General features: G+C 38.2%; 1 protein-coding gene across 18 annotated transcripts in view; it reads right to left on the bottom strand.

The window, feature by feature from the left end:
• Positions 1-17,978, bottom strand: part of Ppfia2 (PTPRF interacting protein alpha 2) — a 460,024-nt gene extending 442,046 nt beyond the window's left edge. For 7 of the 18 annotated variants that reach the window (XM_032912007.1, XM_032912042.1, XM_032911998.1 and 4 more), the window contains exons 1-2: positions 16,913-17,242; positions 12,230-12,480 (exon numbers count right to left, since the gene is read on the bottom strand). In XM_032912007.1, coding sequence (XP_032767898.1) covers positions 12,230-12,478 — 249 coding nt within the window. In that variant the 5' untranslated portion in view covers positions 12,479-12,480; positions 16,913-17,242. Of the gene's footprint in view, positions 1-12,229; positions 12,481-16,912; positions 17,244-17,732; positions 17,825-17,850 lie in introns of those variants that run through there. The other 11 variants (XM_032911982.1, XM_032912035.1, XM_032911973.1 and 8 more) reach the window with 4 other exon arrangements.
• Between the last annotated feature and the right edge of the window lie 172 nt (positions 17,979-18,150).

The following is an 18,150-nucleotide window of genomic DNA, read 5'->3' as shown; positions in this document are numbered from 1 at the left end:
TATCTGTCTGTTTGGCTCATGAATCAGGTTGTTAAAAGTTCTTATCTACTAGTACTAAGTCTGTTTGCTTCCCATCATGAAGGTAATGGGTTAACCCTATGAAACGGTGAGTAAATCCTAAGTAAATACTTACTTATCTATATGTTGCTTTGACCATGGTGTCTCTTCATGGAAATAGTAACCAAGACACTATTCAAAGAGTGTATGTATTAAAAAAATGAGGTTCTCTTCATGATAATGGCTTTTGTCAGTCCTTATTTGTAATATAAGTTTTTAGTATATATACCACCTAGAATTTTTTTCTTCTTATCTTTAAATTTTCCCGTATTTAAAAATTCTTTTGCTGCTATAAGGTGTCCAAGATTTTTTCCCCTAGGTTAAGCATAATGCCATATTTCTGCAGTTGCACTGGATCATGGTTGAAAAGCCAATCTGTGCTACACAGGGGAACCCTGTCTAAAAAAGTAAAATACAAAATGAACACACAGACACACAAACATACTCAGACACACACACACATCACACACACACATCACACACACACACACATGCACACACACATATACACACAAAAAACAAGGAAAATATTTTACTATATTTTCTAATGAATATTTATGTATTTACATAAATATGGATATAAATATATAAAAATATATGTGTATATATAATTTGTTTTAGCTAATTTTTTGTACAGTGTGTTACAGAAAGGACCTTATTTCATTTTATGCAAATATGCAATAATTTTTGCATTCAAGAAAGCCACATTGAATTACGTTAAGACATTTCTTGAGTTGAATTGGCAGTAGATATATGTAAGGGAGTGAAGTTCCATTGTCTTCTGTGCTCCATTGATCTATCTGTCTAGTTCAAGCTGACCCAATTACTGCATTCCTACAGGAGAAATCGATAAGCCTAGTTTTACAGCTTTATCAGGATTATTTTTAGTCATTTGTCTTTCTTATCTATTTTTAAAATCAAAGCATCCTTTAATATTAAAAAAGCCTGCTGATGCTTTTATGTATGTATGTAAAGCTTATTAGTCAAAATTAGTAGATATGGCATTAGTGTGACTGAGGACTGGGGACACGTTAGTATTAGGACACTCGCCTGCCATGCCCGACAGTATCAAACCACTGCACTTCAAAGGCCAAGTAGTAAAATTAATAATAATAATTTGTTTATTTAATTATTTTCTACATAAGCTTTCTCTATGTAACAGCCTTGACTGTCCTGGAACTTGATTTGCAGGCTTGTCTCAAACTCACAGAGATCCACCTCTGCCTTCTAAGTACTGGATTAAAGGCATGTGCCGCCATGCCCAGCGATTTGTTTACGACTTAGATGACTTGTATTGGTGCTTCCTATCTTTCTTTGGGTAAGACTTAAAGATGTTTTGCTAAAATTATTTTTAATACTCTATTCTTTATGTTAGATAGTTCACTAATGATTGAGAGTATGAATGGAATTGTTTTATTATGGTTTTCTTTGAACAGCTTTTCATATATTATAAGAATAAAACCAACTTTCATATATCCATCCATTATCCTATGCTATGCTCTTTCAGAATTTGTTTATTCATTGTAGTACATACTCTTTGTGGACTTAAAAGTATTTTAACACAGGGAGTAAAATGGTCAGATCTGCATTTTAAATAGAATTCTGCAGCTATGGGGAAGGTGCATTTGAAGGAGGAAAAGAGCCATCGTTTCCCAAGACTCTTAGGACAGTCACTTGTATTCAGAATTTTAAATATGGCTAAAATATGCCAAGATGAGGACAACGTACCAGAAAGTGAATAATGCGAAACAGCTGCTTATTTTCTCAGAAAATAATAATGTTAAATCCCTTTTCAATAAGTTGCATGTATTGTGCTTACAGAAGTTCCGAGACGTCCCTATAACAGAAGATTGTGCAATGTGGACCAATGCTATCTAATGCTAAGATCAATGTCAAAAGTTGAGTAATTTTGAGCATTAATTTTTGAACCAAGTAAAAGAATAATAAAGTTTTCAGAATTTTGGAAACATGGGAAAATGAGGATTTGGATCCTCAGATCAGTGTTCCCCTAAGTTTTGTGTGTTTGATCAGTTTTAGATTTGTTTATCATTAAGAATATGAGCATTTTTCCTGCATGTATGTATGTACCACTGCATAGCTGATGCCCAATGAGGTCAGAAGAAGACATCAGATTCGGTAGCACTATAGTTATGGATAGTTGTGGGCCACCATGTGGGTACTGGGATCCAAACACAAGTCCCTTGAAAAAGGAGCATGTGCCCATAACGTAAGAACTGCTCCTGTAGCCTCATCAGCTTAGAACAGGGATCCAGTCCTCTCCAGAGTGGGGGTCCCTGAGTGTCTTCCCCATTTGGTCTGAGAAGCATAAAGACTACAGCCTAAAAGTAATGGGATTATGGCTGTAAGCATCACAGTTTCCCAGGCATCTGGCCAATTAAATAAATAATCCCTCTGGAGGGAAATAAGAACACCTCAATGACTTCCACTAAAAATTCTACAACTGAAATGACATCCACAAAGTCAAAACTAGACATGGGTAAGTAAAGAGAAGGCAGACAGGTAAAGGATGAGCACACACCACAGGATGAAACCCATTAGCAGAGCTCCCAGATCGAAAGACTTCATCACTGCTGGTAGTGTTCAGGGTGATAAAAATAACACTGTAAAGCCAAATGAAATCAAGGATGACAGAGGATTATAAAGGGCAAGACACTGATCAAAACAAGGAGCCAGACACTTGTTTAAAAGCAATTAGTCACATTTAGAAAAATAAAATAGAGAACAAAAAAGCACGTCTGAAAATGAAATTCCAAATAAAACAGAGAAGAAAAAAATAAGAGAAAGTGCAGATGAACACGTAAGAGGAATCGAAGATAAGAAGGAGATAAAGAAGAGTTCCCCAAGGAGATGAAAGTACACTCCAGAAGCAACATTTTCTAAAGTAATGTTTTCAGGTGCATCAAGACTTCTAAAAAAGGTGATTGTCTAAATGTCAAAAGAACAACCACAGTCGTAATACAACTTAACTTCAGAGGTAGAAAGCTGAGGACCGCTTCCCCAGTATAGCAAGGTAGGATATGACAAAGTAAGTTACAATACAATAAATACAATACAATCAAAATGCATGCCCAAATGATTGCTAACCTATATCATGGCAAACACTCCAGTGCTTTAAACATTAAACATAAGGGTGAATTGAGATAGTCCAAGTATCTTTATTTAGATAATAAACGTGAAATAAAGACATTTTCTAAAAATCCTAAGCGAAGAAAATGACTTATCTGAAAATTTACACCATGAAAACACAGAAAGTGGTTTCTATGTGGATTAAAAAATGGACCCAGTTGGAAGATCTGAGGCCTTGAAAAAATTGGATGTGAGTCAACTTCAAGAGATGTCATCCTGTAACACTGCAATATCCATATACTGTGCAGGGAACGCAATAAAGAGATGGGCACATTGAGAGGCCCACATTGTGAAGGATGTGCACTTCAAATTATAGGGAAGATATCAAGCTATGTAAAGTGCAAAGTTTCCAGAGTGGAGGACATGAATGTTTGATAAAGAAAACATACTTATTCAATTCTATGAAAATAAAAAATTAATAAAAGGAACACTGAATAGATCAGACAATAGAAATACTTTAGATTGTAGGTTAAACACACGCATGTAGGTAATTATAGTGAGAATAAAAAGATAGACCACATAAGAATAAAACCACAGAACTGCTGTTTTAAACCTTCATATGTATGAATGTACATACGTATATATAACATACAATTTAAGCATACCAAACATTGCTTTTACTAACTGTCCTAGATACTGTTATATTGCTATGAAGAGACACTGTAACCAAGGTCACTCTTATTAAGGAAAGCATTTATTTGATAGTTTGCTTATTATTTTAGAAGATGAGTATAAGATCATCGTGGTGGGAAGCAAACAGCCATGGTGCTGGAACAGTAGATGAGAGCTTTACCTGCTGATCCACAGGAAGCAGAAAGAGAAGAGAGAGAGAGAGAGAGAGAGACAGAGAGACAGAGAGAGAGAGAGAGACAGAGAGAGAGAGAGAGAGAGAGAGAGAGAGAGAGAGAGAACACCTAGCATGGGCTTTTGAAATCTCAAAGCCCACCCCCAGTGACACACCTCCAACAGGGCTACACCCACTTCAGTAAGACTACTTCTCTGACCTCTTCTAAAGAGGCTGCCAACTGGGAACCAAATATTAAAATATGTGAGCATACACATGGACCATTCTTATTCAAACCACCACACTAACAATTAAATAAGCAAGATAAAATTTATGGGAAAATAGATATCTAGAAATGAACTTGAACACTGTGATAATAAAATCGAACTATTAGGTCATAACAATGATATAGTTGAGTGAAACAAATAGCCCCAAAGTATAAACAAAGACTAAAATAATTGAGAATTAAAAAAGAGAGAATCTGTAACTGTTGTAGATGCTCAATCTTGTGTTTATGTGAACGGAGAATTTCAGGTAGTAAATTTCAAATAAAATTACATTTTATAAGACATTACATTTAGTATAGTCATTAAAATTTGTCACTTCAGGACTCACATATTTTCTATCCGAAGATCATTAATTTGATTAGCTTCTCTTAACCCAATCAACATTGGCTGCTACTATTTGCCAAGCTTGAAAATAAGTGAGGAATGTGTTAATATTTTATCAGTAAGCCTACATAGTATACAATATGAAGGATTTCTTTATTTTTATCCATGTGTTTCCTGTACCCTCCATTACCCTCCATCACCCCATCTCTCATATTTCTTGTCTCCTCCCTTCACCCCTTCAGCTTTTATGTCATATCTGGTTTTTTTTTTTTTTTTTTTTTTTTTTTTTTTTTTTGCATTGAACTCTTTTTTTTTTCTTGTTTTTTGAACTGGGGCCAGACAGGGCCTTGTGTTTGCTAGGCAGCGCTCTAACCACTGAGCTAAATCCCCAACCCCCAATATCTGTTTTTTCAATCCAGAGTTCACTATGAGAAAAAAAATAAAATGTGTTTTTCTCATTGAGCTCTCATCCTTCTTCTTTCCCCTCCTTTTACAGAGACCGTCTTTCATCTGAATTTTATATATTGGATAAAGCATTTACCACACAAGCTTGGAGAGCTGAGGTCAATCTTTAGAAACCACATAAGGGTAGAAGGAGAGAGAATTAAATCTTTGTAAGTCTCTTCTGGGCTCCAAAAGTGTTAACATCCACCACACACACACACACACACACACACACACACACACACACACACATACACACACACACACACAACACACACACACATACACACACACACACACACACACACACATACACCCAAACACACACACACACACACACATCAATTCAATGTGGAAAAAGTTCTAATTAGAACAGAGCTTCTTTCTGCAAGAAAAACAGCATCAGTTAAAATTTTCTACATCAAGTTTTTAATTAATTTATTATTTAAAGAGTTGACCAAGAAAAGATGTATTATAAGTTACCAAACTCATAATGAATGTTATAAACCATCATAAGAACAGATGACAAACCCGTTTGGAGCCTTATAATAGTTAAAATTGAAACAATTTCCAAAGCAGTAGTTTTTTCAAAAGGGAAAGGTAAGCGGGGTGGTAATTAAGTACAGCAGGCTGTTAATAGTTTCCTTTCTGTTTGATTTGAAAAACGCATTGCTAAAAAAACATACCTAAGCATGTAGTTTACAATCTATTAGTGAGGGAAATATTTATAATGTGGCATAATTTGTCTGAGACAAGAAGAAGAAGATAGTATCTAGACCCTGAGGGCTCTTCTGATTCACCACAGGAGGGGGATGAGCAATGAAATCAGCAAAAGCCACCGCCATTTTCCAATGATTTATCTATCACTGTGCTATGCAGTAGATTGACCTCAAAGGTTTACTAAGGGTCCCTAAAAACTACAACACTTACAATGTCTTTAGAGTAGAACCTGACACAAAAAAGGCATGGGACAGTGAATCAAAATAACATTTTTTTAGACAGTCATGATTAAGTTTACACATTGAAAAATACATCCTGTATAATCACTTAAAACTTCCTCCCCTCCAAAAAAAATGTAGATGGTTGAGAGCAGAGCACAAAGGTCCTTGCACGCACAGATCTCCAGAGATACCAGGGATGTTAAGCATACAAGGCTATCTTTCCAATGGGAAATATATAAAACCTGTCCAGAAAACTTCCAACTGAAAGCAATTAATAGCCTGTCAATCCGATATGCTAGGCCATACCAAGCTACTACAACCAAGACATAGGAGGCAAGTAACCTAAATGACCCTTGCAGCCTCGAGCTCCCACAACCAAAATCAGAGGTGAGTAATAGCACAAATGCCTATGCTATCTATATGACCCAGACCAGGCTAGACCCTTCCTTAGACCCATAAGCTAGCACAGGTAGCCTATTGCTAGAACCCATCCTCTTGGAAGAAATAACATGTACTCTGAGTTGAGTTTTGATGTAATATGTTTTCTTATGCACCACTGACTATATTACACCAGGAAACTTCTTTTCAAATAGTACTATGTTGTAAATACACTGAGGATGAACCACCCCGTATCATACTCCCCAAAGCCTTGATCCAGGTTGACAGTCAGTAGAAAATGATTTCCCATTCACATATTTCTGTGATTTGTTTCCCTGCCTTCTGTGACCACCTGCTATGTCTCCCTTGGTAGTAAACACTAGAAAGGACTAAAATTTCTTATTTTATATGTCATAAACCAGATATATCACTTTAATGGTTTTCCAGCAACATGAACTGAGATGAAACTTTGGTGTTTAGAAAGTCAAGTGGATTCAGTAAGCCACAGACTCTCCTCTGATTTTCTTGGGTGAATAAATAAACCTTGGTGAAATTTTGGACAGATGTCTTAATTTTCCCACTATGGTTAGATAAACTATTTGTCCTTTAGTCTTTGAATTTTAAAATCCAATTCAGACTGATGATCTCCTTTTTCTAGTTCTGTACAAGAACATAAAATGTGGCTTGTCCTGTATTTCACCCAACTTAGGTCTTCCACTTCTATACTCAGTATATTTTCAAGATCCTGGGAATATGATGTTTTCTCTCTATTCTGGCATTTCCCACTCAGGGACCAGTTTTCAGTCTCACCAAAGTCAGAGAATTTGGGGTGGAAGAAGGACCACGGTGGGATGGGGTTACTCTCCTTGTTTAGTTAATTATTTCATATATCCCAACTTGTATATTTCCCATATCATCCAGCATAGCACTTTGTATCATTGAAATTCGGTAATTATACCAAGGTTTATGGAGTTAGTAATTTGTGAGACAAAAAGATAGCAGGACAGGGTGTTCCTAGAACAACACTAATTTTCACACAGATCTACCCCACTGCAAGTTTCCCCTAAATATTTTGCATTTTAAAATATTAAATAAAAATCATTCTTTACCTCAGTAAACAGCCTTCTTGTAACAATTCCTCATTGGGTTGTACCCCTGTGCGTGTCACCTTGATAAGCTCACCTGACAGTTTTGAAAGTTTTCAGAAGTGCTTTTATATACCTCCTCATAGCTCTTCTCTCATGAAAGAGAGGGCAATAAAGAATTGAAATAACCTGATCAAAAACCTTTCAGATAGATAGGAATGAGCCTGAATTCGAATCTCTAGCCTCTGGCTAGAGTCCACAGTCTTGGCCATTCAGCAAGTTCCTAGTTGTGAACATTCTTTTTCTTTAGTGTTCTCACATTTCCACTATCCTTTGGAGTTGAACGCCTTCACAATCCTATTTCAAATATTGACAATACCAACAGTCATTTCTCTCATGGTTATTTTGTCATGGCACAAAAATGTCCTGGACAATGATTGGCTACACTTGTGATTTTTCTCTTTCAGCGTCAGAGGAGCACCACCTCTGTGCATGTATTTGGTATTTTTTTCTACTGCATCTCTGGCCCTGAGAATAGGGGAACACAATAACAAAGAGAGAAACAGAATTGTAAAAAAGCAATTTCTGCTCTGTTCTTCCTCCTGTGCCATGAGTGTGATATGGCATGCTCATGCTCATGAAATCACCTGAGGTACTAGCCTATCCTAGGACTTGGCAATCACAGAGATTATGGTCCAGTGGGCACAATCAAGGCCCACCTGGAACAGTCAACAAGCAGGAAGTCAACAATACAGCCAACTGAATTCTCTGTCACATGAGTTAACCCATCCAAGACCATCCAAGTCCAGATTAGTCAAATTCCACAAACACAGTTTTGTATTCTACTGATAAATTTGCAGTATTTCTTACCAAGAATTATTCAAGAAATGGATAATATTTCTAATACATCAACACTCTGGTAGTTTAGGAAGGTGTTGGAGTTCAAGACATGTTCCCGATGTCATGAAGACAGTGGTTCTCAAACATGTAGGTTGTAACCCCTTTGGCAAACCTCTCTATCCAAAAGGATTCATAGAAGTAGAAATTTTAGTTATGAAGTAGCAACAAAAATAATTTTGTGGTTAGGAGTTACCCCAACATGTGGAACTGTATTAAAGAATCTCAGCACTAGGAAAATTGGTGACCACTGGGTTAGGAAGTAGAGGATACAGAAGTAAGTGATTCGTCATAGGGAAAATCGCAATGTAAGTAAGACAGGAAATATATTTAGGTTTCAGAAAAGGATTCCTACAGGAGAAAAATTTCCAAACTAGACTTCACTGCTTTTGATGATGAACTGTCCTATGGAACTGTGAACAAAATAAACCCTTCCCTCCTCATATTGCCTTTGGCCAATATTGTTTCAGCACAGAAATAGTAACCCTAACTAAAACAGCATAAAATAAATGTGCTGGAGAGGCAAGGTGTTCATTGCTGACCTAGGTATGGCTTAGGATTGTTTGTGGATACAACATGACCAATTTATAAAAGGGAAGTTTTAGGAGGCGTGACAGAGACACTTAAGGCAAGGTGCAGAAAGAAAGGAGAGATCTGATGTTTATTTAAGAGGTAAGGCACTGTGGCTCTTTGATAATGGGGACTAGAGACATAGTACTAAGCATTATCTATGAGGGTGCTTGGGTTTTGAGTAGGAAACTAGTGAACTGAGAGGACAGAATAAGGCAAGGAAAGCTTGCTTGCTGGTGAGGGATGTTTAATGGGTGGTTCCGGTTCTACGGAATAGTAGAGTGGAGGTGTACATCAGAAAAGTAGGTAAGTGGGTATGAAGCTAGAAGCCTTAGGGTGGAATGGGGAGGGATATAAAATTATCAGGGCTCTTTAAACACTTATATGCTCCAAAGAGAAATGGAATACACTATGGGGCAGATATTGACATAGTTAATATTGTTGAAATATTGCTACATTTCTCCTGAATGTAGACAAAAAAGAAGGGGGTAAATAAAACAAAGCCCTAGTCACCAGTGCCTGGAAGCCTTGTATAGTCAATTTAGAATACATTTATCATAAGGTTTATGTCTGATTTCATTTCTGCTTGCTCAAATAATGTCATTTTTATGTCACTGTAGTAGCATTCCATTTGGTATGTTCTATTTATTTCTGCCTCAAACCTCACATTTATGAGAGCCATTTTCTCCATTTGCTTCCCTGTACAATGTGAATAAACCCAAAGTACATTTCTTAAAAATATGCACAAATTTTCAAACATACCAATTAAAGTGTCTCTATCGACTACTTGAATGTAATATATATTCTAACAGTACCTATTGGGATATTAAATATTCACATTAGGTATATGAGTGCCATTACCATGTTTAAAGACTGTGAAGGCCTGGGTGTTTCAGGTATTTGCAGTAGTAACATGCAGATAAATATTTTAAAATGTTTAATAATGCAAAATAGGTGGCTACAGTAACGTAATGGTATGTGATCACAAGCCACATAAATATATTCTGAAAAATGAGTATTTTATTGAAAGTATATAGCAAATCTAGACCTTTAAAATATGAGACCTTAGACTCAATTTTTCTATAAAGTATATAGTGTTGTCTTCGAAAGTGTATATTTATAATTAAGAATGCTCCACAATACAAGTAGAAATTATATACAACCAGAAAATCTGATGTTACCTATATGATCAGCTTAGGAATGAAGAGATGGTTTAGCATTTAAAGTGTTTGACCGACAAGGAGGAAGCATGTGGAGTGCATGTGTTAGTGCTATGTATGTTGCATGATGGCCTGTTTATAACTCACTGCTTAGACAGGAGGAACAAGGCCTGCTTGACTCTAGCCAGCAAGCCAGGCTCTCCATGGGCTAGCTCTGGGTTCAAATGAGAAAGAATATACTTTGAAGAATAAGATAGAAATTAGTGTAGCAAGGCTCCCAAAACAATATTTGGTTTGCACACTTGCAGCCACACACAGACAGACATTTACACGCACACATGAAAAAGAAATAGTGCAATTAAAAGAGTTGTCATAACAGACTGTACATTAGTATAACAAAAGATAAAATGTAAACTAGGCATTATAATCTCAGTGTTCTAGTTATCCAGAATTGCTAGTAAGAGTTTTCCGACTCTTTTCCCCAGAATATGAAGAAAGTACAATGGGACTCTGAATTGAACACTATCATGTAATAGAAACAACCACTCTCTGTGACACAGAGAAGTAAGGTATGATTTACTGTACAACATTATTTTAAAACCATGTGTGACCAAATGGAGATGATGATAGAGAGATGATAGCTCAAGAAATCACTTTATGGAGAACAATTGTCAACACTAAAATCTCTAAGTTATAAAAAGTATCATTCTGAGTGAATATTAGAGAGCTGCTCTTGGGAATTGTCTACATATGCTGAGTGCCGAAATAAACCAGAGTTCTAAACATGTGGGAGTCCCTCGAAGGCTTCTTTCCCATTGAAACCGAATGAACTTGTGTAGATCTAGAGCAGAAACCATTTGTGCAGTGGTCTGGGTAAGATAGAGTATGATGTAGCCCATTCAAGAGTGACAACCATTTTAACATAACACAGAAAGATAATACCAACTGGAGAGCTTCCACTCTACAGAAGAAGAATACAAGAATTACAAGAATTACAAGATATCTGTTATGGAGATAAATTGACCGCTCAAAATTTGCTATTCTATTTTTTTAAACTTAAAAAAAAAAAAAGACAAGACACTAGTACCTAAAACAAAATTTTAGTTTATTATGGAAAATTATTAAAAACATCATTTGTAGGGTTGGGGATTTAGCTCAGTGGTAGAGCACTTGCCTAGCAAGCGCAAGGATCTGGGTTTGGTCCCCAGCTCTGAGAAAAAAGAAAAGAAAAAACAAAACAACAAAAAAAACCTTTTGTATTCTGTGCCTTTTTTTTTCTACCAAAAAGCAGCATTGTCGTGAAACTCCTCAATGGGTCACTGATCCCTACCATTAACTCCCTATGCAAATCAACTTGGAATCACTATTTTAAATTTCTACAATATTCAAAATTGTCAGAAATAGGTATGAAATTAACTAACAGCATTAGTTTAAGCAAGTTTCTACAATTTGACATTTATTCTTTCTTTTATATATTGATTCATTTTGACTTTCTGAAAGAGTTTTGTTACACAGTCTAGGCTAGCCTTGAACACTTGATCCCCTTTCTTCAAGTGTTGGGATCACAACCATGAGACCCAATCACATGGTAGGAAATTTCCAAATTGTTTTAAAAATAAAAAAAAAAAATTGCTTTGAGTATTTTTTCAAAAGGCAATGTGTGGATATTTACTAAAAGTTAACCAAGTACTGGATATTTTTGAAGACAGGCAAGTTAAACACCAATTATGGAGTGAATTCCCAGACTACTACCATGTCCAAAGACAGACCACACTGATGAAAACTGAAAATAAGAATTTTTAAAAGTCATGACAATGTTTAATAGATTAACCTTTTGAAGAAAAGATTATCCATTTTCCCTACATTATGGCTGATAAAGAAGTATTCTTCTATCTTCACCAAAACATAGAGATGAACTTTTCAATAACCAAAAGCCCAGGCGCACACACACACACACACACACACACACACACACCACTCTGATTTTGTATAAGGGGAAGTTCGACACACAGTAATAATTTATTATGAATTTTGATCGAAACCACATTAAGAATTCAGTAGAAAAAGTAGCTATAGAAACGAACTTGAGGTAAATATTAAAAGCTTGCTCCATTTTGAAATTTGACAGATTAAAAACGGTAACACAGAAGCATACCTGAGGCAGGGCTGAATTGAGCTGTCTCTGGAGTGAGTCTCGGTCGTAGATGACGTCCTGGAGTCTTTGCTGGGCCAGCGAGAGGCTTTCCTGAGTCTCTCGAAGCGTGTCCAGCAAACGGTCCCTTTCATCTAGCATATTGACCATCAGTTGCTCAAAGTGGGAGTCCGAGTCGGAGCCACTACTTTGGGACCCCCGTTGGCTCATTGGGGTGTCCTCATTAATCGTGGGCATCACTTCGCACATCATTGCTTTAAAGAACATAAAACGACAATTTTCAGTGAACACATTCTTTTTAGTAATGCACCCCGCCCCCGATAGCTTTCACCTCACTTAAGCATTTGTAGGTCATTAACCTCTTCCCTTTACCCTCTGCCTCCAGTCCAATCCAGAGGGAGGTGTGGACCTCAGGGGAATATCACTGTCTGCAACCTGCACGCTTTCACCTGTCACGACGATCCAAAGACGTCTCGTGTATAATACTTAACCTGCCATTTGTTTCTCCATTTTTCTTCTGCATAATTTATCACACTTCATTTGATTTATAGACACGCGTCATTTCAATAACCTCCCTTCTTCTTTACCCCATAAGCTGACAAATGTCCTATAACAGACACAACTGTACCTTAATTGTCAACAAGTGCATCCTTGTGCTACAGAGAGATCAGAGTATATGATTTCTGATTGATAAGGGAACTAATAGTTACTCATTTAAACAGAAAATCCCAAATAATTGACTGTTTTAGGCAATCAACAGTTATTTTATTACTTCTTCAACAGATTTCCTCACAACGGCTAATTCAAGCCTTTTGGATTGATCATTTTTTTAAATTTATTTTCATGTTCCCTCTTTCACAACTGTACACAGATTTGATAGATAATTCAGATTGAATTAGACATAAGCTTTAAGAATTAGTCTGAGACACAGCCAGAATACAGCAAATACAGAGGAATGTCAGCAGCAAAACCACTGAACTGAGAATAGGACCCCGTTGAAGGAATCAGAGAAAAGAACTGGAAGAGCTTGAAGGGGCTCGAGACCCCCATATGTACAACAATGCCAAGCAACCAGAGCTTCCAGGGACTAAGCCACTACCTAAAGACTATACATGGACTGACCCTGGACTCTGACCTCATAGGTAGCAATGAATATCCTAGTAAGAGCACCAGTGGAAGGGGAAGCCCTGGGTCCTGCTAATACTGAACCCCCAGTGAACTAGACTTTTGGGGGGAGGGCGGCAATGGGGGGAGGGTGGGGAAAAAAAGAAAAAGAAAAAAGAAAAAAAAAAGAATTAGTCTGAGACACATAAATTTGTCTCAATTACTATACTGCTAATTACACTTAGTATTCCTGTTAGATGCATCGTCTGGTTTCCATCCAAACAATACAAACTAACACTCTTTCAAATATTTCACAAACAGATGCGGTAAATTACATTACCAAATACAGTCACTTCACTTCTCAGCTGCTAATCAAACTCCCATGTTATGCGATAAATGGATTGCTCAGAATACTTTTTTAAAATTATTTACTGATTTGATTTAAAGTAGAATTTACAGATATTGTCGTGTAGCATTGTCTTGTCATGTGTGGCACCATTAAAAATCAGAACTTAGGCCACTTTCCTTTTCATTCCTCTCTCTCTCTCTCTCTCTCTCTCTCTCTCTCTCTCTCTCTCTCTGTGTGTGTGTGTGTGCGTGTGTGTGTGTGTGTGTGTGTGTGTGTGCGTGCGCGCGAGCGCGTGCATGTGCAGAACATGCACGTGTGTGTGTGTGGGGGGGTGGTGGTTAAGTGTCTAGTTCTTCTCAGTTTCAGTTGTGTAATGGCCAGAAGCTATTGGATAGCCTGATTTGCAGCAGGTCCGATTTGAAGAAAGCTTGTGGGTCCCAGAGATTTCTCAGGAATTCTTAATAGAAGGTCAATTTACTTTTCCATCTACATATATGTCCTTAGGGAAACTTTCTGGTGATATTTTGAAATAAAATGTCAAATTTTAACAGTTCAATATTTAATTACTTTTCGTGTTTTTCTTCATGCAAACTTAGTTGTTAAGGAGCAAAACTTAATTATTTCTGAACTCTTAGGTCATGGCCCATTGGAAACTTAGAAAAGTTTCAAGAAAAAAGAAAGGAAATTATTTTATGATAAGTATTCTAGGAAAAGAAAAGAAAGAACTAAAAATTTATAAAAATAATTCAAAATACATTGAAACCGAGTTCATCACTTAAAACATTGAGCTTTCTAAAGACAGGACCTTGACTCATTGAACTCAAATATACCACAGAGTATGTTGCAGAACAGACATATAGATCGTCTTTATAGACACGCCCTCACACCCTTTCCTATTATCAACAAACATTTGTTACTTAATGTATATTTTATACTTTTTATCATTTTGATTTTTCATTCATCCAATATCACAAAGGTTAAAAATCCCCCTTCCCTACTTAACAGCTACACATTCTTTTTGACACTAATTGAAAACCAAACAAAAACTTTTCCACACGTTGGCTTATTTAAAAGGGTAAGTTGTTGTACCATGCATGACATTCACACATGGAATAACTGTGACACTCTTAAGAGACATGGCTGTGAGCCTGTGTGTTTATTTTTGACACTGAAGGTTAAGACAAAGTAGCAGGAGAAACTGTGCCAGGAGATACAATCATACCTTTAAAAAAGGAAAGCTATTACTAACAGCTCCAAGTAGGGTTTAACGGTTGTCATTATGTCATGCATAAATTCACCCAACTAAAGCAGGCTACTCGGGTGCAACCTCTTCCTATCAGCAGGGGACACTGGACCGTCACAGGCTTAAGATGTAAGATCAGTCTAAAGGATGGTTGTGGATTTGGCCAGCCAAAGGACACTTTGATGGAAAGTTTAGAAAATCTATCCAATCTGCATTGTGATAACACAGGTCCATTCAACCCCTGAAACATAAAATGGAGCAGGTTGGTTTGCCCATTCAAAAATACATGTTTCCTTCCTCAAGGAAAGAATGACAATTTGTTTATAAAATTGCCACTTTAAGCATCCACTTTATCCAACAGAGAGCACACAGGGAAATATATAAAAAATATTATAACAACCCAGACATGCTCTGTATTACAAACTAGTCACCATGTATCCTTACAGAAATAACATTGTACATTAAAACTCCTGCTTCTAAGTCTCTACTTGTAATCCTAGCAGTTACTTCTGAACTATCCAAATTTCAATTCATAAAATTCAAACCATGCAAAATTACTTAGGAAATAAAATGAATGCTTGCTACTTTCTTCCAAGCCAATGCAAATGAGCGAATCTAGAGTCTTATCCTCCAAAATGGAAAGAGAAAAAAACAAACAAGCAAACAAAAAAACTGCCTAAAAAGCCAATTCAACTTTCACGGGCTAGGCTATAGTCTTGTAAAGTACTTGTGTGCACCTTAAATCATAGTCTAACAGTTCCTAGATGCAGAGGTCCAGTGTATGAGGAGCAATTAAAATCCTACGAAGAATATTTTATAGAACCCTGGCATGGTACAGATATGGTTACCCAGCATCTTGCGTATTGCGCCCAGATATATCACATTTTGCTTTTATAGCCATTTTTGGAACTAAAATTGCAAACATTACACCATCACTGAGAAACGAGTCAGCTCACAGTTTGCTGGGGTTTTTGCCTTTTCATTATCCCTCCTTCATGTCGATGTGAAATATAATTTTATTAACCTCCTCTAGATATAGATGACTTGATATCTAAACTACTGAAGGTTTCAGGACCCAGTTTCCAACAGTATGAATTTCATTTTTAAGAGAGAAAAAAATAATAACCCTGATTGGTTTAATTATCTCCGTGCTTAAATTTAGCACGAATAATTTTATACCAAGAAAACCAACTCCCACGCTGTCAGGATATAACCTTGACTGTCTTCCAAACCTCTCAGAATCCAAAATAAAAGTTTTCGAATGCCCAGCGGAGTCATTCAGCAAGAATGTTGAGATCCAGAGTGTTCCTTAGTAATATATGTTCTTAAGAGCTACACCTATTCAGGCAAGAATATTCCAAAAGACTTTTATTTCTGTAAGTCAATAACTTCATTTAATTATGGTGCTAGAAATTATGCACTACCACAGGCAAAGAAGCTGCCATTCTCTGTAGTAAGTTTCTTCAGCAAAGGTTCAGTCTTCCGAACCCTCCCAGTTCCATCTCTGTTAACCCGCAAGGAGTGATTCAGTAAGAGAAAGCCTAGCTATTGTCTGATTACATTACACGAATATTCCTCCTCTTTAACTCTTTGAAATCCCCTGTCCTCAGGAAATACTCCTACCACTCTAATGGAAGCATTTTCACTTTCTTTACCCCAGTGCCTATTCAGATGGTCAAACAGCAATCCTACCCCACAGTGCTGGACAGTTACTGTTCAGCCACACCCCCACCACCCGGAAAGAAGTTGACTTCATAATTTCCACACTAAAATTGTGCATCAGCCCCAGGAGAGAGCCAGCTAGGCGGGAGGCAGAGAAATCAGGATGGAGAAGATGGGTGGAAAGCAAAGGTAACTAATACCCACAAGGAGGACTTTGCCTCTCCTCTTCCCTGGGGGCGGGGTGGGGCTGGGGAGGTGGTCAAGAGAGAAAAAAAAAAAAAAGATGAAGCGGAAGAGAAGCCATGCAACTCGAATACAGTTTCTGTACCTAAGGTCTCTTATCTCAGGTCCTGTTTCTTCAATTGTCAATGACAACCGCAGTCTCTCGGCTGGAGGAGAGGTGAGGCTCACACCCAGCAGTCCTGGACCATTTCCCTAGCAACGGGAGGAGAAAGGCAGCTTAGACACTCGCGAGCCCCTGCGTTCTCTTGGAACGTGCCCTGGCTCCTTAACGTGGCAGCAGTTCGGCATCTTCCCGTGCCTCCGTCAGCAGCCAAAAGGAGAAAGGTCCATCGGAAAAATGGCATATTACAAATTTTGCTTTGGGAAGCAGAGCTCGGTTCAGACCATTGTCAAAGGGAAGAGAGGGGGAGGCGGTTCTTAAAGCAGCCGCGGCCCCTTTGCCGCCCAGCAGCAGCCGCCGCCGCCGCTTTCGCGTGTAGCCCCGGGGCGGAGAGATGGTAATCCGGGACTGGATCTGACTTTCAGAAACTTAACGTGGCACAACTTCTCCCCGTGGTCTCCCGTGCCATCCAGAGGGTGAAGAGGGGTCCCTTCGAACACGAAAACACTCTGGGGCGAAGAATGGAAAGTACCTATCTGAAAGGGACATTCTCCACCCAGTACCCCACCCGGAGCCCCTGTGGAGTTTATGGTAAATGCTGGGAGTTTGATAGTTAAAAGGAAGTGAGTCCCTGGGGATGCTAGAAGCAGGACAGGTCTTCTCTGGGCACCCAGCCTACTTCTGTACTAGGGTGTATCCTTTCACTTGAAAAAGGTGCTTCTTTTCTGGGAAGGTAACACACACACACACACACACACACACACACACACACACACACACACACACACACACACACACCACCCACCTCCAAAGACACCCCCGCCCCATCATCTCGCGCTGCCTCCTCCCGCGGCAACAATTTTTTTTTCCTTCCAGTCCCTCTGCAATTCATCTGCTTACATCAGTTGGCCGACAGAACCAACCTGCTGGGATCGAGTGAGGATGCTACAGCATCTTCTCACTTGCCTCGTGCAAGCCTAGGATACTCCTCCTTCTGTGTCTCCTCCCCTCCTCCTCCTTGGCAATCTCCACCTCCTCTTCCTCTGGAATAAGGGCTTCCCCTGGAAGCTGCTGCAGTGGTTTCCACCGGCCCTTAAATAAATTCTGAAGTAATCACGTCTTTGCTCTCCTCCTCACGCACACGCGCTCGTGGGTACACTCCACTCTTCTCCCCAAAAAGCTTCTCCCGGACGGCTGAGGATCACACTGGTCTCAGTGTTCCC

The sequence above is a fragment of the Rattus rattus genome, chromosome 1, assembly GCF_011064425.1.
Source record: "Rattus rattus isolate New Zealand chromosome 1, Rrattus_CSIRO_v1, whole genome shotgun sequence".
Taxonomy (NCBI): Eukaryota; Metazoa; Chordata; class Mammalia; order Rodentia; family Muridae; genus Rattus; species Rattus rattus.
The sequence above is the reverse complement of the archived record's forward strand: the minus strand, read 5'-3'. Positions and strand labels throughout refer to the sequence as shown.